At 60.2% G+C, this 20651-nt stretch overlaps 1 protein-coding gene and 1 long non-coding RNA gene across 4 annotated transcripts in view; both read right to left on the bottom strand.

Moving 5' to 3' along the window:
- Positions 1 to 2160: 2160 nt before the first annotated feature.
- PHF2 (PHD finger protein 2) overlaps positions 2161 to 20651 on the bottom strand; it is a 76848-nt gene continuing 58357 nt past the window's right edge. For both annotated transcript variants that reach the window (XM_036896873.2, XM_036896874.2), the window contains 14 exons: positions 20399 to 20505; positions 18987 to 19078; positions 17802 to 17891; positions 16988 to 17356; positions 16150 to 16269; positions 15622 to 15740; positions 13587 to 13765; positions 13374 to 13444; positions 12446 to 12606; positions 7480 to 7754; positions 5926 to 6021; positions 5315 to 5424; positions 4617 to 4941; positions 2161 to 4095 (listed from right to left, as the gene is read on the bottom strand). In XM_036896873.2, coding sequence (XP_036752768.2) covers positions 4007 to 4095; positions 4617 to 4941; positions 5315 to 5424; positions 5926 to 6021; positions 7480 to 7754; positions 12446 to 12606; positions 13374 to 13444; positions 13587 to 13765; positions 15622 to 15740; positions 16150 to 16269; positions 16988 to 17356; positions 17802 to 17891; positions 18987 to 19078; positions 20399 to 20505 — 2203 coding nt within the window. In that variant the 3' untranslated portion in view covers positions 2161 to 4006. The remainder of the gene's footprint in view (positions 4096 to 4616; positions 4942 to 5314; positions 5425 to 5925; positions 6022 to 7479; positions 7755 to 12445; positions 12607 to 13373; positions 13445 to 13586; positions 13766 to 15621; positions 15741 to 16149; positions 16270 to 16987; positions 17357 to 17801; positions 17892 to 18986; positions 19079 to 20398; positions 20506 to 20651) is intronic.
- LOC118918250 (uncharacterized) lies at positions 7761 to 12439 on the bottom strand. 2 transcript variants are annotated; one of them, XR_008996414.1, is made up of 4 exons: positions 9532 to 12439; positions 9187 to 9470; positions 8612 to 9142; positions 7761 to 8462 (listed from the first exon to the last, which is right to left on the bottom strand). It is a non-coding gene; the product is annotated as an uncharacterized LOC118918250 (long non-coding RNA). The 2 variants fall into 2 exon arrangements; XR_008996413.1 differs by having other exon boundaries at positions 8612 to 9470.

Here is a 20651-nt window from a genome sequence, read left to right on the forward strand (position 1 = left end):
CTTCCCCCTGCCCTCTTGCCACTGCATGCCCCCTTCCCCACTATCCCTATATTGCCGCTCTTTCCCCAACATACCGGTTCCTCCCCGAGCCCCAATATACCCTCACCACCCTGTACAAACTCCCCTGTGCAGCCTCGACTTCCTCGAGAGTGACCCTGGCCCTGTGCCCACCTCTACCCACCCTGGCCTCTGCCCTGGACCCCAGGCCCTCCCAGAGGACTCTGCCTTCCCAGCCCAGGGAGAGAGGATTGTCTCTCACAAGCCCCAGGCCCCGGAGTGTGCTCTTTCCAGACCTGAACCCCAGCTCCACTGGCTGGGACCCCAGGCCTCAGTTTCCCCGTTGGTAGGACAGAGCAGTCCTAGGACAGTGGGGCTGAGTGCAGGGGTGGTTGGTGGGAGAGCAAAGCTGACCCAATTATCATCACTTCCTTCTCTGAACTCACAGCACCGACCTCTCTTTGCTGCTTGAGGTCCATTGCCTTTGAGGCCCAGTGTCCCTGCATACTGGACCCTGGTCCGTTGTGCTGGCCATGGACCCATCCCTGGCCCTCCCCTGCCCCCTGGTGCTCAGGCTCGGTATTTCCCCTAGCACCAAGGGGACTGTCTCCTGCAGCTTGGGGACTGGGTGCCCAAGGCTGGGTGCCCCCACAGGGATAGTGGGGAGCCCTGGGGGAGGGGGAGCTCCAGGGGCAGGAGAGCCCAGAGGAGGGGGATCCCCTGCAGAGGGGAGTAGGGAGGGAACCCAAGCAGGGAGGGCAGCCTCAGAGGGGAGGAGGCATCCCCAGGGGTCGGGGAGCCTTGGGGTGGGGAGGACACCTGGGGGAGAGCAAGCCTGGAAAGTGGGTAGAGGGGATCCCCAAGGGAAAATGCAGGGAGAGGGGAGCCCGGTGTTGGGGGAGCAGTCACCTGGGATGAGAAAGGATGGTGGGGACTGAGAGATGCCCTGTGGAGCGATCTGCGGACAGGCTCCGGGACCCCCTGAGCTGGCCCCCAGCTGCCCTGTGAAGAAAAGGCCACAGCTGGAAGGACTCTGGATCTCAAGGGCTGTCAACTCCCCACTGAAAAGTGCCAAGCTTGGGGGGACCTGGGCCCCTCCCCACCCCTGTGGCAGGCACACCCACAGATGCACATCCTGGGTCTAGGCAGATATTCCTGGCAGGGATGAGCTGCCAGGGCTCAACCAAGGCACCAGGATTACATGGGCAGGACACAGCATATGAGGGGCATACTAGGTGGCCGCCGGGAGCCCGGGAAGGTCCAGTCCTGACAGCCATACTGGGTGGGGGTGACCCAAGGAGCAGCCAGACAGCTCGGGCTTCAGGGTCCTGGCTCAGGGCCAGACAGCCTGGGCATGGCGGGAGTCTAGAGCCGGGCTGGGAGGGCTTCACAGAGCAGCCCAGGGCTGGGCACGGTCCCTCGGCCTGACATGTTACTCTGCCCTCGGGCGATCTCTCAGCTGTGTGGGCAAAGGTGGCCTGGTGGGGCTCCTGGCTTGCTCAGGATGTTGACAGGTGGGTCCAGTCCTGGCTCTGATACCTGCAAGCCTGTCTTGGAACCAAGTTCCCCGTTCACACCACCTCATCTGGGAAGTGGGTGCTGGGACTTGCCCACTCACAAGTCCAGGCCCCACCGCCTGCAGCAGGGGCCCCCCTGGAAAGGCACAGGCCCTGTCCTCGTATAGCCAGGTCTTTCCGAGGTCACCCTAATCCTCCTTCTCTGTGCCCAGCCTGTGTATCTGCTGGGGATCCTACTTCTGTTTGTTCTGAATAACATCAGATTTAAACTAAAATTCCACCCCAGTGCCTCTGGATGCCAGCCCCGTGCTCACTGGGCTCAGCTAAGCTGCACACCTGTGAACTGAAGAAAGCTCTTTAGGCTCCCAAGGGTGCTGGAGCCTGCGACTAGTACAGCTGGGATCTAGAAGGCTGCCCACTCCTGCAGGCCAGCTGGGCTGCCGTGGCTTCAGGGTCAGGGCAGTGCATGTGCCCTGTGGGCAATCAGAGGGCTTTCTACAGGGAACGCTGGCTGCCCACTCTGCCACCCAGCCCTCAGAGTGTGACAAGGCCTGCCCCCTAGCCCATGACACCTCCCCTCCCAGACGTCAGGAACCCCCACTGCCGAGTAGATGACGACAAGTTAGCAGAAATGACACAGACATGGTTCTGTACAAAACCTGAAATAGTTTTACTCTTTTAAAACTTTGATCTAAGTTGCCTTAGACCTCATGGACTCGATACAAGAGTAATATGAATTGGGAAATAAAACACTTTAATAGCCACGATAAACTTTGTTAGAAATGTACATGTTGCCAAATAATAATAATAAAATTTTTAAAATAAAACAGAGAGAGAACAGCTTGATGGCTGGGTTAGATTATATAAATGTTCAACAAGAATGGGAAAGAAAACCTTCCAAAGGCCAGAGGTGGGAATCGTGGGGTGGCAACCTTGTCCCCCAGCCTCGGGCTGGACTGCCACCCCATCAGGATGAGCAGGTGGGCAGGGCCTGCGTGGAGCTGCTGTTCCTCATGGACAGAACACCCGGGGATGGGCATATAAACAAAGCTCATAAGAAATGTACAAATATAAAAAGCTACAAACATTAATAAATTACAGCATCACAAAACACAGAAACACTTCACAAGGTGCTAGTAAAATAACCACATCCCCACCCCTTTGTCAACAAGAGGGAAAGAAAGAGCTGGTATTCAAGTTGAAGATTCCTCTCCAATCATGTCTGAAACAGGTCTCGTGTGTACTGTTTGCTTCTGTAAAGACAGATATAAGGCTGCACAGACATCACTTGTTTTTCAGGCAATACCTTAGTTCCTAAAAGAAAAAATAATAATAGTAACAGGAACAAGAAAGAAAGAAAAGGAAAAGCATCGAAACCCAACTGTTCATCATACTCGACAAAAAACTCGTATAAATGTTAATGAAGGACCCTATAGAAAGAAATTCCTAAAGATACTCTTACTCTTATAAAAAAGAAGTTATTTAAAAAGCTATTTACATGCTACATTCTATGAAAAATATGCTTCAGGAAATACATCTAAAATTAAAATACAGGATTGCCTGAGAAACAAATCCAGCCCCTCCGTATCAACGGGTGGACACGTGGTCCAGGATCCTCCCACGCTCTCGACACGAAACGCCGACAGGTGACAGGATGGAAGTGCCAGCCATAGCATCCTCAGGCGACCAGCCACCTTCTGCCGCATCAGGGGCCTTGGCTGGGAAGTGCTTCTCAGAGTGTAGCCGCTCAGGCTGGATGGGGCCCACCCACGTGGCTTGGCCTGAGCCCCTTGGGCCCCCTATTCTGGTTGGGCAAAGCCCTTCCCTGGGACCCCAGAACAGCTCCCCTGCCCACTAACACACTGACCCTGCTGCCAGCCTATGTCCCCGAGAAATGCCCTGGGCATGCAGGGTGTGACACCCACCATCTGGCCCACCACCTGCCGGCCAAGGAGCATGGAGGCCCCTCTTCTGGCCAGGCTGAATGCTCTCTGGACTTGTCTGAGAATCACTTGGGAAGAGAAGTGGGGTGCACAACACCCCGCTGTCTCCTCCTTTTCCTCTCTAGTGTTCTTTGCCTGTTTTTAGGCCTCTGGAGGCTACCAGCCTGTGGCCAGCTCAGACTTGGGCCAGGTGAGCGTTGGCTCACTCCTTCCTTGAAGGACTCATACTCCCAGCAGAGCTGCACAGGCCCTGCAATCACACCCATGCCAACAGGTGCCTAGAGGCTGTCCTGAAACTGGAATGGTCCTCAGGCTGGCAGGGCTGTGTTTCGGGAACTGGTCACTCAAAGCAACTTGAGAAAGGACGTCTGTCGGTATCTTGAGCTCCAGCTGCTGAAGCAACAGATGCTTATGTTGGGGGAGTGGTGGCCAGGAGGAGGCCAGGCCCTCTTTGGGGCTGAGGCAGCACGGCCACCCTCCTGGGGGCTGATGTTCTAGCGGGGCTCCGGGGGTCCTGAGCGGAGCGGAAGGATCCTGGCTTTCCAAACTTTAAAGGAGCAGTTTTCCATTCCGGTGAATTTTCAAAATTTTCCCAAGCCTCTGCTTGGCAGTGGCCATGCCCTTTCTCATACGTTTTCCTGAGGGTGGGAGGGAGACACAGAAAGGCAGATGAGACAGGGCAAGGGTGCAGTGCTTAGGTGGGGGGGATCTGCAGCCCTCCCTCTCCAAAATGGGCCTGTCTGCCTGAGCCCCCGAGTCACCAAGCATGGACAAAGCACCCAGCTGCATGAAGGAAGGGCCCTGCCCCACCTCCTGGCAGCAGGTGCCACACTCTCCACGTCCGTGGCCAGGGTGCAGCGACCAGAGGGGACAGTGCGGTAGCCTGGGAGCCTGCCAGCAGCCCCACCCCAATTCACACAGAGGAGCCTGGGTCACCCTGGGCCCAACAGATAACTGCTGGCCACACCCCGACTCCTAGCAGGGACCCCTGGTGAGTGACCCTAGCTTTCATTCTTGAAAGGGACTGTTTCACAGTCTCGGCTCCCGGCTGCGTGAGTGTGCGTGCGTGGCTGCACACTTGCGCTGCGGCGGGACGCAAGCCTGCTGGCATCTGCAGTGACCTGCGAGCCTAGGCCGCTCAGGGCCGCCGGGGCGGTACCTTTGGCAGCGGAAGTGTTGGGGGACGATGCAGAGGGCCGCCTCTGTGTGAGGAAGACCCCGGGGGCCATGGGCTGGGCAGTGCGGCCGGCCTGGGCTCCAGGAAAGGCACCGGCCGAGGTGTACTCGTGGTCAGCCAGGCTGCTGCTGTGTGGCTCAGGCGGGGGCTCAGGAGAGCTGGCCTCCTGCGAAGCCTGGCTGCTAGCCGTGCTGGTGGAGGCTGGAGGGGTGGAGGCCAAGACGGTGCTGGCAGAGGTGGAGGGGTCGGGGGTGTTGGGAGCTGGCTTCCTTTTGGTGTTCTTTTTCTTCCGGCTTTTCTGCTCCTCCTTTGAACAAAGCATGGGGGTATTTTGCCCAGCAGGGCTGGGCCCCTGCCCAAGCCTCCCCCAGGGCAAGCCCTAGGGCTGTGGAGGGGCCACCATACCTGGTCACAGGGACGAGCAGGCTGTCGCCCCTCTCTGAGCTCCCTAGGGGAGGGCTCCTCTGCCCCAAAACCCTGCTCTAAGCTGCCCTGTGGGACTCTTGCCACCAGTTCCAGGCTTCCCCACCCCCCACCTCACAGAAACTTGGGGCCCAGAGGAAAGGGGTCAGTGATACTCGAATGATCGCAAGCCTGTGACAGCTCCCAGTCTGGGGGCAGGGGGGTGTCCATGCACAGTAGGGGGTGCCACCTAGACCCAGGCAGGAGACTTTCCTCACCTGCTGGGACAGCTTGGCTGCAGCAGCTGCCAGCCCAGTCTCAATGGAAGCCACTCTGGTCCCTTCCCGCACAGGCCTATCCTGCCGTGGCACCGAAGGGCCAACCCTTGCTGCAGGAGAGAAGGTCCGCCCACCCTGAGCAGCTGCCTACCACCTATGCACCCTCCAGGGTGCCCCCAGCCCAGCTTGTCTCTCCCTAAGTTTGGAAAACATGAAAGCATGAACCTTAAGGGGACCCCACAGCAGCAAGATGGGAAGGACTGGGCAGGGGTCACATGGAAGCCCTTACCCACCAGCCTCTGTGATGGGGGCTGGGGAAAGGCGGCCCCAGGGCTGACTAGGAGGGGAAACTAGGCAGAGCCAGCCCCTCACAAGAGCTGGGGCCTTCGGGGGGCTACACCCCACACGTGGGCTTGACATCCTAGGAGGGAATTGGAGCCCCGCAGGCCCCCACAGGCAGGCAGGCAACCAGCAGCGCGTACTGGAGGGGCGGGGGCAGGGGCGGGGATGGGGGTGGGGATGGGGGTGGGGGTGGGGGTGGAATGGGGGCGGGGCGGGGACTGGGATGGGGACGGCGGTGGGAGCAGGGCCCCGGCAACCCCCAGCACTACCTGTCGGGCTGTAGGGAGCGTCGTCGGAGCCTTTCCTCTTCTTGGATCGGGACTTGAACACGGGGCTGTCCTCATCTGACTCCAGGGAGGGGTAAACTAGAGGGCAAGGGGAGGAAGGGATGAGCCACTGGCGCAGCCATGAGGGTGGGTGCTTCAGGCCCTGTGCCCAAGCCCTGTGCCACCCTCAGGCTGCAGAGCTCCACTCTTCCGGCACGGCTACTGCACAGGCAGCCCAGGACCTCCGAGGTCCAGAGAAGGGTAGGGACCCACCTGACAGGAGGCCCAGAGCAGGGCCATGGGCACCAGAACAGCAGGGCCACCTGGCCTGGCCACAGCCCCACCTCTGCTGCCACTGGAGAAGATACCATACCATGTCCACAGAGTTGGGTGGCCCAGAGTGTCCCCAGGCCCACCTCGGTGTGTCTCTGGGGGAGGAGGCCCCACACACAGCCTGGGGGGTGAGCCTATGCCCTTCAGCCACCAGGGCCTGTGGAGCCTGAAGCCTCAGGAATTGCCCCGTGCCCCAGCACAGCCCAGAAAATAGGACTTGCTCACTGCCATCTGTCTTGAGATCAAAGCAGTACCCACAGTGAGGCTGAGAGTACCCACCAGGGGGCAGGGCCAGCCTCACCACGGGAGGGCTCTCCGGGGACAGCATGACACAAAGCCATGGACATCAGGACTGCACTAAAGGCAAGCCCTGCTCCGCACGCCCATGTGCCTGGGCCCTGGGGAATGGTGGGCCAGCACGCTGCACCCCAGGTGTCTGGGACATCCCCAGGCAGCAGGCCAAGGCACGCAGGCAGCTCCTCACTCCTGGGTCCCCTCCTAAGGGCCACCCAGGGCCCAGAGTGCAGGACCTGGAGGGGCTATGTGGTGGCCATACCCCTGGGCAGAAGCCACAGTGCCGGTCTGGCCCAAACCCACGCCCACCTCAGAGGCAGGCCGCAGAGCCACTCTGGGTCTCACATTCTCCATCCACAGAGACAAACAGGGTGGGCATGGTCTCACCGTCTGTGTGACAGGTTGCAGCCACGTGGAGGACGGTCAGGAGGGTCCTCAGAAGGCAAAAGAGGCAGCAACCTTCCAGGCAGCAATGCACCTCCCAGGTATGTACCCAAGGACACCACGGACACAGGTCACACAAAAGCCCTGCACCCCTACGTCCACAGCGGCACTCTTCCGATCACCACAGGTGGGAGCCACCCAAGCACCCGTGAGGAGATGATGAAAACGTGGTGTCCACACTGTGGACTGTGATTCTGCCACTGAGGGGAATTACATGCTGACACATGCTGCGCCGTGGATGAGCCCAGAAGAGCATGCTAACAAGGGAGTCACCCACAGAGGACCACGTTCTGTGTGACTGTTCACATGACACGTCCAGACAGGAGAAACCTCCTGAAGGCATCCTCAGGTGGCCGTGGTGGCGGTGGCAGGGCCCCCGAGGGCACACTGTAAGGTCTGTGAACCACATCTCAAGGACAGGGGCCTGGCCCTGGCTCCCGGGAGGGGCCCCAGCTCCACGCAGGACCACAGCCCACAGGCACTCACCATAGTCCGAGTCCTTGAAGCAGGCATCCAGGTGGTCCTGCTCTTCTTCGTAATCATCCAGGTCCACACTGTTCTTAGCTGCCCTCTTCAACAGCCGCTTGCCTGCACTCTTACCACTGCCCCCGTTCTTCCGGGCACCGTGGGCCGCCGCTGAGCTGCCCCTCACCTGGCCGGTGCCCCATGAGGCCTGCAGGCAGGAGTCGGAGGCCTGCAGGTTGGCCATAGACAGCATTCCCTGAATGGCTTCCTGTGTGCTGGGGGAGGCCGGGGGCTGGCTAGAGGCGGAGAAACAGGCACTCAGCGCACAGCCCACAAGCCGTGATCCACAGCTCACTGCCCACAGCTCATGGCCAATGCTCACAGCCCACAGTCCACACCTGCAGCCCACAGCCCAGGGCCCACATCCCATGGATCCCAGCCCACAGCCATAGCCCCTGGCTCATGGCCTATAGCCCACCACCCATGGCTCACAGCCTACAGCTCACTGCCCACAGTCCATGGCCCACAGTCCACGACACCCACATCCTCCCACCCAGTGGCCAGCAGAGGGCATGGGGTGAATGATAGTGTTGGGTGATTACTTCCCCAAGGAAATGGTCAGCCAGCCCCTCCCATTACCCTCTCTGGAAGGAGGCCTGGAGACCTTGGGACAGAGGGACACTGAGAAGTAACAGAGAAGGGAGTGGGAAGAAGAAGGGCCTGAAGAGGGCTGCAGATGGACGTGCCCCTGCTCCTGTCTGTGATTACGGCCGGTCTCTCCCACTAAAGCCATCAGGCAGACCAGAGGCCTCCGGGCCGCACACACGCCTCCCTCTCTTCATCACTCCAGCTGGCTCTGTGCGCCCGCAGCCCAACTGCACACCCCCAGGGTGCTCTCCCATCCAGCACCCTGACATGGGGCAGGCAGCACAGCCCTCTCTCTCCCACACATGCTTCCCCAGATGACCTGCCTCTTCTCTCCATGACTGCACTAGCACCCACACCTGGATCAGCACACACCCACACCTGGATCAGCAAACACCCACACCAGGCCCATGCCCACACCTGGATCAGTACATGCCCACACCTCGAACAGTACACACCCACACATGGGTCAGCACACACCCACACCTGGAACAGCACACACCCACACCTGGACCAGCACCCACACCTGGATCAGCACACACCCACAACTGGAACAGCACACACCCACACCGGGCCCACGCCCACACATGGGTCAGTACACACCTACACCTTGAACAGCACATGCCCACACCTGGAAAAGCACACACCCACACCTGGAACAGCACACACCCACACATGGGTCAGCACACACCCACACCAGGCCCATGCCCACACCTGAACAGCTCACACCCACACCTGGAACAGCACACACCCACACAGGGCCCATGCCCACACCTGGATCAGTACACGCCCATACCTGGAACAGCACACACCCACACATGGGTCAGCACACACCCACACCGGGCCCACACCCACACCTGGATCAGTACACGCCCAGACCTGGAACAGCACACACCCACACATGGGTCAGCACACACCCACACCAGGCCCACGCCCACACCTGGATCAGTACATGCCCATACCTGGAACAGAACACACCCACACATGGGTCAGCACACACCCACATCGGGCCCACGCCCACACATGGGTCAGTACACGCCTACACCTTGAACAGCACATGCCCACACCTGGAAAAGCACACACCCACACCTGGAACAGCACACACCCACACATGGGTCAGCACACACCCACACCAGGCCCACGCCCACACCTGGATCAGAACACGCCCATACCTGGAACAGCACACACCCACACCGGGCCCACGCCCACACCTGGGTCAGCACACACCCACACCGGGCCCACGCCCACACCTGGGTCAGCACACACCCACACTGGGCCCATGCCCACACCTGGGTCAGCACATACCCACACGGGGCCCACACCCACATGTGGATCAGGATGCACCCACACCAGGCCCATGCCCACACCTGGATCAGTACATGCCGACACATGGGTCAGCACACAACCACACCGGGCCCACACCCACACCTGCACCAGCACCCATACCCACAGCCCTGCCTAGCCTTCCTCCCCGCCAGATCCAGGCAGTGTGGAAGGAGGCCACAGGAGTCCCACCTATGATCTGGCACCCAGGCTCTCTCTCTCCTGCTTGCCTGATATGCCCCCAGGGCTGGGCCCGCTGAAGTCACTGACCCACGCCGGCCACTGGGTCTGCATCATTCTGTTGCCCACCCCTTCCTGCGGCTGCCCCCACTTCCAAGAAGCCCTGAAGTTTGTTTATCAAGACCAATAAGACAAGAAGGGGGTCATAAACCTGCTCAGTAATGAGAGGTCGCCAAGACTGAGGCCAAAGGTGGAGGGGGTGCAAGTACCCAGGGCCACGGAGGCATGCTGGGACAACTCTGTCCAGTAGTGGGCAGTGCTGGGCTCCAGGCCAGGGACTCTGCCCCGAGCCCCAGGAGGCAACACGGTACTCTCTGGGCAGCCCCCTCCGCCACCACTCCCCACCTAGCCTGAGGCACAGTGAGCTCCAGCTCTGGGGCTTCAGGCCAGCCAATCAGGATTGACGATTCCAAGCTGCAAACAATGGGAAACCAAGCCGGGTCAGACCACCTGCAGATCAGGAGCTGATGCCAGTGCCCCTGCCCCAGTGCTGGCCCTCCCAGTGCTGTGGCCTGCCCTGTCCATGCTTTGTGGGCAAAGGGCTGCCCAGACTGGCCAGGCGCACACAGAGCTTGGCAGCTGTACCATCCCTGATGCTGTCTGAGCAGGGACAGACACTCTGCCCCAGCAGGGACCCAGCGAGACCCAGAGCTGACTTCCACCCGCCACAGCAGGCTCTCAGGTGCCCAGGCCCCCCTGCCTGGCCCAGCCAGAAGGTCTCAGGCCCTCACAAAGCATTAGATCTCCTGCAGGGATGGGAGGATGGAGGCCAGGACACCCACTGTGAGCCCCACAGAGCCAACACAGAAGCCAGCCACCCGCCAGTGCCATCTGGACCTCGTGGTCCAAGCCCCGTTTGGCTGAAAGCTGCGCGTCCATCCATGCAGGGCCGGTGAATCAGGGAGCCAGGTCTAACCAGTGTGCATGGAAAATAATATTTTAACTTCCCATTATTGTTTCAAACCCTCTTCTTGCCCCAGCAGTAAATACTGGGCAAGCCATACACAAGAACTAACATATTTCCCTCCATTTTCTTCAGTTGTTTTTTTCCAACAGCATATACTTAAAACACAGCAAATCGACCATCAAAAACTGACCTCCACTCCAGTGGGAGGCTCAGGGAGAGGAACCTCCTGCATCAGGTGAGAAGGCACTGGCAGGGCGTGTGGGCACATGCCAGCACCAGACAGTGGTCTAGCCTGAGGCCTTGCCTGGACCTTATGGGCCCAGGCATCCAGGGTGCCTGCCCAGGACGTGAGCAGCAACCAGTCACAGAGGCATCACTAGCCAGCCCTCTTCCCAGAAGAGGTGCAGAGCCCACAACAGTGCCTTCTTGCAGCCAGGTTTCTCCTTCTAGCAAAGAGGCCTCAGGTCAGGGTCCCTCCACAGAGAGGCCAGGGGCCTGTCTGCAGGAGCTGAGGCTTGCACACCCACAGAAACCAGTTACCGAGGAGCAGGAACTCTGGGCCCCAAAGAGCTGGGGATGCCCCCAGACTCATGCCCTCTGCTCCATGAGAGACAGCTCTTAGGGCTGTCTGCGAACACACCACTGCACAAAGTTGTGATTTGAGAAGGAAAACATGCCATCCTTTGGTTTATGAAGAGTTGCTTTCAATCAATCCAGCCCTAACTGGCTGCCCATAGCCCCCTCTTTATAAGATGGGCTCATGCAGCCCTGGGACTTTGACTCTGGAAACACAGACTTGGTGACAGAGGTGGATGCGTCAAGGGCAGATCTGGGGGCCCAAGCATGCCCAGGGGCCCTGCCTTCCTCAGCCAACTCTCCTGCCCCAGTGCCACTGCCAAGTGAGGCCAGCTTTCCAGGACCTCACACTTGGTCCAGTCCCATAATCAGCGAGACAGAGATCCCACTGACTCTGCCACTGGCAGTGTGGCCTTGAGCAAGTTGCCTCAGTTTCCCCATGAACAAAGCAGGACTGAGGGGCCCCTCCCCCACTGGCGGTTGAGGTCCTCCAAGTGGGGAGGCTGCACAGGGTGCAGGCCCAGCCCCTTGGTTATCTGTCGGTGATACTTGTGGACATTCCACATGAAAAGAAAAATGGCCAAAATGCTTAAAAACAAAATTTGGGATGGAGAGAGAATTTGGGACCATCAGGAGAAAAAGGATCCCCAATCCACACAATCCATTTCTCCTGAGTCAGAGGATGGGGCGGGCAGGCTGGGCAGGGAGGACCGCCACCAGCCGCCCACCGGCATCTCCCACAGAACAACTCAAGCCCGTGGCAAGTGGGCTCCAGGCCCAGCAGGACTGGCTGCAAGTCTGGCCCTCTCAGCCTCTCTGTCTGGCTTGGCTCCCACACGAGCCAATGCTGCAGTGGTCGGGGAGATGGCCAAGCAGCCCCTCCTTGGTGGGGACCCCAGGGCCCACCTCAGAAGTCCTGTCTTCCTTGCCATGGGGCAAGGTCCCTGCGGAAGCCAGCCTTCAGGTCCCAGAGAGGCTCACCCACTGCCCTGAAACAGGATGCTGGCGTGCACTGCGGTGCTCCTCACGGTGTTTTTATGTGGACACAGTCCCTGTCTGCAGCAGCCCCAACCACCCCGCGCACCATGCCCTGCAGGCCCTGCTTCCCTCAGACTCCTCTCAACACAGCCCTGCAGCTGACTCTGTCCAGGGTCTGGGACTAGACCCAGAGGCCCCATCTTGAGAGTGGGGTGCCCCTCCCAGGAGCTCCCAATGCCAGCGCCCCCTCTGGCTCCCCAGCTCTGCGACACACCAACAAGCCTCATGCTCCCGCCCAGCCGCGGTCCTGCTGGCGACCTGCTGGGGTTGTAGTCCAGCGCGCCGACCTCCTCGCTGGCCTGCAGCAGGTCCAGGATGCCTGCCGCTGAGCCCCCGCTATCCTTCTTCCCCTTGGCACTGCGGGTGGGCTTGGTGTCCGTGTCAATGTGCAGAGAGCCCTCGTCAGAGGAGTCACTGTGCTGCGGAGACACAGCAGCACATCAGAGAAGGTGCTGAGGGGCATTTCCCTCGGCCAGAAAGGGAGGTTTGCAAGATTTAAAGAGCCGCCCTTGTAGTGAGCACATGGGTCTGCTGGCCAGCACACAGAGGCACACACAGCACATGTGGGTGCGGGAGCTTTCTGCTGGGGTCTCAGGGCCCTGCCCACAGAGGTGGAGCTTCCCGAGGGCCGTTCCCAGGCACGTCCAGAGCCCCAGTGGTGGACAGACAGGATGGCACCAGCAGGCAGGCTGGGGTGCAGCCTTAGCTAACAGCCCTTGGCTGGTGCTCTTCGGGGACACCCCCGGGCTCCACAGGCAGCATGGGACCCTGATGGAGACCCCTACCTCCTTGGAGATGGCTACCCATCCTGGGGTGGATATGGCTGTAGAGGTCATCTAACTGAACCCCACACACCTCAGCACAAGGCCCCCACCCTTTCCACCTCGGGTATGAAGGGGATACATCATCACCTGGCCAAGTCTGGTCAGGGCCAGAGGCTCCTGAGGCCTTACTGCCCCTCCACAACCCCCACCCTCCAACCTGTTTTGCACCCTGCATAGGCCTGGTGGCTCATAACCACATGGCTGGGACCCAGCCAGGCCTGCCCATGGAAACACCAGGCCAAGGAAAGGGTGGGTGGGAAGGCCATGTAGCCCATGCAGAGGCCTCCGTCAGCATCACACTGGCCACAGCTTCGGGGACTGACATCTGGCTGGGCCTCCCATGACCATCCAGAGGCGCTCACCTTGTAGAGCACCGGGTCCAGCTTTGGCTTCATAATGGGCACAGGCAGTGGCTCCTTCTTGTCCAGCAGGACTGAAAGCAGAGCAGAGGAAGTCCAGCAGTGGCTCCCATCTGTGCCTCACCCAACGCCCAGATGCCTTAGGGGCTGGGCCTCCCCCACCCCCTGCACCCACAGCTCACATGGCCTCCCCCAGACCCCACACCCACAGCTCACATGACAAGTCCCTCTTTGGGGCGTTTTTCTTCCTCCTGATGGGAAACTCGTCGATCTTGAGCTCCCCATCATCAGACACGTACTCATACTCATCCCGCACAGGCTGGGGCTTGTCCTCCTTGAAGTTCTGCAAGGCCCCGAACACCCCTGGGTTCGGCTGCGGCTTGAGGGCCTTGGAGCTGGAGGCAGCGGAAGTGGGCTAGTGAGCAGGCGTCTGTGGGCCTGGCTGGCACCCCCTGCGCCCGCCAGGGGCCTTGGAGGACCAGCAGCCAGCTGGATGCTCCCCAAGCCCACAGCTGCTTCCTGGACGCGGTGGCCCCGGTGAGGTCAGCACACAGCCCATGGGTGCCTGCCCAGCCCTTCCTCTGCCCCCACTGCTCCCCACCCTGACCCCTGGACAAGTACAGCTCTCCCTCGGCCTTCTCACAGGCCTGATACAAGCTCAGCATAGGAAGGAGCCGGTACTAAGTGGCCTGGTTTTCTGCATAGCTATTTTGGAAAAATAAATCAACGTCTGTGTTGCAACATTCTAAAAAACACTGTTCAAGTGGTCTCCCTCCTGTGGCAAGGCAGGGCTACTGAAGAGCATGAGAGCCCATGGGCTCCAGCCACAGTCTCCCCAGTAGCTCAGGGCACCTCTGTGCACTCAGCAGCAGGGCCAGCAGGCTGGATACCCCGGGGGTATGCTCTGATTCCCAACAACGAAAACGCAGGGGACAGCCAGCAGTGAGCTCTCCCAGATCTGGACATGAGCTCCACAATACAACACACATATATCCACCCATACACACACACATCCATGCACACACACATCCATGTACACACATATGTATTTATGCACACACACACACCCATCCATGCACACATGCATCCATACACACACCCATCCTTGCACACACATGCATCTGTGTACACACCCATCCATGCACACACACATCCACACACACACACACCCATCCATGCACACTCGCATCCACGCATATGTGCATCCATACATACACACATCCATGCACACACATGCATCCATGTACACACACAGGTGTGATGTGGTTATAGAGCTGTGTCCACCCAATTCTCCTCCGTTCTAAATTCTCCACAGCACAGTCAGTTGTAGCATTGATGCCCATAAAAGTTCCCAGGATCCAGCAACTGAGCTTCAGATAAATCAAGGATATGCTTGGGCCATGATGTCAGGGCAACAGCCCTACAGAGCAGACCCACCCGACCTGCTAAGGAACAACAGTGCCAGGCTCTGCAGGGCTCCAGCCATCGGTCTGCTCCATTTCCCCACCATCTGGAATGCGGAAACTTAGGCCAATGACAGAAAAGCAGCTTCATTCCCTCTGGGAAGTGTCTGCTTTCCAACCCCACTGGACTTGGTATCCAGTGAGCAGCGTGGGAAACGGGCCAGTCTGCCACACCAGCCAGCACACAGGCCCATCACAGTTTGGAACCCAGACATGCCCACACATACACACATGGCCTCCCTGATGAGCTGCCTCCTTTCTCAACCCAGTGCCATCTCCTCCAAGAAGCCCTCCCAACTGTCTCAGGCATACAGGGACCCTGTAACACCCCGACCCCATGAATCCTTCCTCTGCGGCCCCCACCACAGCCATAATTTTAGGTGGATATTTGAAAGTATTTGGCTCCCACCAGTCCCTTCCCACTAGCCTCTGGGGACCTCCAATGCCAGAACCCAGACCCTCACTGCACCCTCTGTGTCAGTCCAAGACAGCCACTGTGCTAACATCTGTCAATCTCACTCTCCCACCACTGGCACACACTACTGCCCTTCCCCACTTACTGTCGGCTTAGCAGGCAGGGGATTCTGCCCAGTGTGGCTCCAACAAGGGCTGTGTCTGGTAATGTCAACCAGCTTGCGGGGCCTCCCCTAGGGAGCCCTCCAGAAGGTGTGTGTCTGTGTGTGTGTGGAGTTGTGTGCACATGACATGTGTGTGCACGTGGGATGAGGGGCATGTGTGATGTGTGGCCCCTGTGTCCCCAGCACCTCCTGGCATAAGTGCTCACATACCCCAGGAGTCTTTTGTTGGAGAAGGAGAAGGAGAATTTGGTGTCTTTGCTCCCCGGCAAAGGAGACTTCTCCAGCTTCTGTTCTTCCTCCATCTTCAGCAGGGAGTCAGGCTTGCTGTTCTGGAAAGCAAACCCAGGACCACCTTGAGCCCCACAGAGGTGGCCAGTTGGCAGAGGCAGCAGGACTCGCCAGCTTCCCGCCTCCAGCCACACTGCCTGGGGAACATGTCCACTGCAGCTATGGGCCTGCAGGACCTGACCTGGGATGCAGTCCAGCTCCAGGGAGTGGGAGCTCAGGCCAGGGCAGGCCACGAGGAGCAATGCCCAGGGAGGCCACACAGGTACCAGGCCCTCACAGAGCTTCACAGCCCCGCCCACCGGGGGCCGGAGGACACACACCCTACACACACAGCCATACCCATGCTCACCTCTGTTCACACCACCAAGCCCACACACCCGACACACTGCCTTCCCTCAGAACACAGCCCTCCCTGAGGCAGGCTCATCAACCCATGCGCAGACACCTCACCTTGTACTTCCACTTGGCCTCTGACTTGCTCTTGGTTTGCTCCCGGATTTCTATCCTCTCCACATCGCTCTGTGTGTTGACCACCTCCGTGTTGGGCACACTCAGAACGCTCTTTGCAGCCTGCAAGAGTGGCCATGAGGCAGTGCCAGGCAGGGGAGGGCAGCGCAGCTCCATCAGGCTCGAGCACAGAGTGAGCCACACAGCCCAGCCCCTGCCTATTGCTTGCCCGCAGGCAGCAGCTCAGCCCCGCCCATCCACCATGGGACACCCCCGACCCCCTCTTCCATCAACCCACCATTCTTTCATCCACTCTCTTTGCCTCAAGGCAGGGAAAACCTATGTGCCCCACTGCAGCCCTGTGATGCTGGCCCTGGTGATCGCCAAAGCCTTGGGAAGTGGGTGACAGCCTCCCACTAGCAGGAATCACTCAGTGAGGCCCGGTCTCACCCTCTGGTCACACTGGTGTGTACTCAGGGCCAGGCCCAGCTCTCTCCCTGTCTGTGGGCCCCCAGGCAGCCCAGCCCCATCGTCAGTCACCCTCCTGACACCCCACTGCCCTGCGCTGGTGCCCCGCCTGCCTTCAGGTCTCAGGCCAAGGCCTGCATCCCAGGAAGATTCAGCCACCTGTCTCCCTGGGTGACCCTCATGGTGCCACCCCATCCCAGCACAGACACTGTCCCCTTTCCCCTGAGGGTCTCTCCCTAGCTGTCCACCGTGTCAAGCTTGTTGGGAAGAGCCTGCATGCCCTGGGTCGCTGGCACGAGGACGCGCAGCCCTGGTCCTGCTCCGCAGAGGCGTCTGCAGGCCCCCAAGCACAGGTGGGAGGGAAGCCGCCCACCTTGCCCTTCTTGCGCGGCTCTATCTTGGTCAGCGCTTCCTTGGTGTGGGCTTCCAGGAGGTCCAGGTCAGGGATGGTGGGTGAGGCCGAGCCCCTGCACTTCTTCCCTTTCTTCTTGCCACCATCCTTGAGCTTCAGCAATTTGGGGGGCTTCAAGGGCTTGGGGGGCTTTGGGGACTTTGCGACTTTGGATGGCTTGGGCATCTTCATGGTTTTGGGGGTCTTTTTTTTGGACACTTTCTCCAGGAAGGACTGAGGAGGACTGGCCTCAATGGGGGATGGCGGCTCCTCCTTCTCCCGGTCCCCAAAAGAGACCTCATCGGGGGAGATGGCTGCTGTCACTTCTGGCCGGGCGGCCTTGGGGGCATTCTGGAGAGAGGAGGGGGAGTGGTGAGCGACGCTCTGCCTTGGAGGGTGCCACAAGCCCAGCCCGCGGGGAACACGGAGCAGAAAGGGGCGGCCATCTGCATGTCACATGACACGCTCAGTCCACCCACACCCCGTGACACGCTCATGTCCGTCCTGATCATCCATGTGGCACAGGCATGTCCATCTACACCACCAGCCACTCGACTGCTCTACCTCTTTGGGGAGACTGGGGGCCATCCGGCCACATAAGCAGAGTCTCGGGGAGCTGAGCTGTGCCCCCCACTCCGTGGGGAAGTACAGAGCCCCTGCTCCGTCTCACACTCCCAGCAGGCTGCAGGCTGGCTACGGCAGCCCAGGCGGCCAAGCCCCAGTGGCCACGTGACTCTGTCCCTGGGTCTGAGGGGCTGCATGAGACGGCCGCCCTCCCTGGGCCAGGCCCACCTACCTCGCTGAGCCGGATCTCCTTGGCAAGGTCTTTGATGAGCTGCGAGGGTTTGACGTGCTCCGGAAGCTCGTCCTCGTGTTCTGCCAAAGCCTACAGGACAGCACACTCAGGGTCGGCGCTCAGCTGCAGGGTCTGGGCGCCAAGGCCGCCCACGCCGCCCACGCCGTCCAGGCCACGCCCCCTCCACCCCCTCCCATCTACAGGGGCCCAGGCAGGCTCAGCCCGGGTGGTTCCTGACGTAGGCCCTCTGTCCCACCAGGGTGTCCCCCACCTACCCACCCAGGGCCCACCAGCACCCAGGGGCCCAGGGGAGGGGCGCCATGGTGTGGGCTGCTACATGGGTCCAGCAGGGGTCAGCACACTCCAGCACACGCTGTCCCGGCCAGAAGGCTCTGCAGCCGGAGCCCGGAGGTCTCCCCAGGCACTCTACCTGTGGAGGCACTGAGTCCCGGAGAGGGTGAAGTGGCCAAGCACCAGGAGTGGGGTGGTGTAGCCACCCTTCCACCCACATGAGGCCGCTCACCTGGCCATGTGGCTGGGGGAGTGGGGAGGGACACCGACCCCTATCTGGGCCTCAAGGCCAGAGGACATGTATGTGGCTTCAGGACAGTGCTGGGAGAGCACAAGCCGTCCCACCTGCCCACCTGAGTGGCAGGAAGCACACAGCTGTTCCCCTCCTGGGCCCCCACCCAGGCCTCCTGCTGGACTGTGTCCATGCAGGGACGTTGCCCTGGAGGATGCCTGAAGCTAACTGGGCCCCTCTCCTCCTTTGCACTGGATAGGCAAGATGCCGAGGAAGTCAGAAGCCACATCCCTGAGGCCTCCATTAGGAGAAGCGACTGCCACATGTGCCACCAGGAGGCAGCGCCTCTGCAGCGTCACGGGGGCCCTCAGGAAAGGGCCTGAGGTAGTGCTACTGGCAGGGGGCTCTAGGAGGCCCTCCCTGCTCCCACCCCTCTAGACTTCAAGCAGTGTGTCCCCACCATCCGCCTTCCTCCCACTGAATCCCTAGCCACCTGGCTCACTCCTCAGGCAGGGCCCCTGGATGGACGGCTCTGTACTACTGCATTTCCCGCACAAATGCCCCACCTGGTTAGGCAGCAACTGATGCACCCTCCCCTGGCCCCCAGGTCATGCCTGCCACCCTCCCCTCTGCCCTGGGTCACATCTGGCACACTTCCCTACCTGCTTTTTCGTCCATGATCTGAAAGCACCATTGAGAATTTTAGCTCCTTGAACTAAATGAGGGGGCAGCTGCTTCCCAGATTTGTGAGAACCTGAGAGGAGACAGAGGTTTGCTCAGGTGGGCGTGAACCCTCCCAGCCCCCACCCACCGCCCACAGGCACCTTTGCCCCTGGGGGGGACATTCAGGCTGGACTTCCCAGAGCCACCAGCCACTGCCACCAGCCCAACTGCCAACGGCTTCTCTTGGAACCTGGGGAAGCCCATCTGGAATATCCTGCAAGGCGCAGGACTGGCCCTCCTACAAACCACCCACCAGGCCTCTTATACAGGGGTCAGCTCCCCATCTGGTCCCTGGTTTACTTTAGCAAGGGGCCACAGGTGTGTCCCACACCAAGCATTCCCACCCTCACATCACCCCTGCCCCACTGGGGGCACCTGTGGCAGGTGCCATCTCTCTGGGGTGGGCCAGGGCAAACACTGCCTCAAAGACACCCTTGTGGGCTGGGGCCAGCCCACAGAAAAGGGTCAGAACTTCCCCCTCTGGCCGGAGGGCTCAGCATGGAGGCAAAGCAGTCTGGAGCTCTGACACCCCAGGGTGGTAGTCTGCCTGGTCCTCTTGCCGGCCACTGTGCTGTCTGCCCCTTCACAGAGGAGGGTGGGAGAGAGAGGCAGGGAGCCCAGCGTGGCCCAGCTGGTCAGGCCCAACCCAGGGCAGCGCCATCGCCGTGATGCCCCACTCCCAGGCATGAGGCCCTCAGGGCCAGACTGGGCCTCCTCCTGGGCACTCCTCCGCCATGGTGGAGAGGGCTCCGAGTTCAGAGAACAATGGCCAGATTCCATTGATACCTGTCCAGCCCAATGTAAAGAACATTTTCAGCCTTCTTGTCTCAAACTGGAGCCAAAGGGCCAAGAGGTCTGGGTAAGGGGGCCTCAGCGCTTTCGGGCTGGGCATGGCCGCTGTGAGCCATGCTCTGATCTGGAAGGTGCGTCCGGTGTCCACAAGGGCAGGGACACAGCCAGTCCAGCCCTCTCACGGGCCTCACACAAGGACCCTGGTATGCACACCTGCCCCACTATGGCTGGATGCTGCAGGGGACCCTCAGCTGGGGGCCCAGAGCCAAGCAGACCTCCAGGCCTCTCAACACCTCTGCAGAGTTCTGTCAGGAAGCACGTGAGGCCACACACAGAAGGCTCAGGAACACGTGGCCAGTGTACTTCCCAAAACACCAGAGAGCCCTGTGGACAGGAGCCCCTGCCCCACATAACAGGGTTTATTCCTCGCTGAGTACAGCCATGCTGACTGGGCAGCCCCAAAGCACGAGGGCTGAGCCAATTACCAGCCCGAGTCCCTGAGCTCTGCACCAAACACACCGCCCAGGGCCTCAGACTGAGATGCCGACTGGGGCCCTACCTTTGAATGCCTCCAGCAGGTGCTTCCCCATGTACCAGCAGGCGGTCTCAAAGTTGGGAAACTGAGTCAGGCTGCCCAGTTTCAACCTTCTTTCTACTTCGTATGCTCTGGAAACCACAGTAAAGAACTCTTCAGTGCACTAGAGCCAACACTAGAGGGGGACCCCGCGTCACGGCCACGCCATGGCCACGCCATGTCAAGGCCACCCTGGCCCAGGCCTCCGTGGGCTGTGGCTTCCAGGGCACTGGGTCAG

The sequence above is a fragment of the Manis pentadactyla genome, chromosome 3 (assembly GCF_030020395.1).
Source record: "Manis pentadactyla isolate mManPen7 chromosome 3, mManPen7.hap1, whole genome shotgun sequence".
Taxonomy (NCBI): Eukaryota; Metazoa; Chordata; class Mammalia; order Pholidota; family Manidae; genus Manis; species Manis pentadactyla.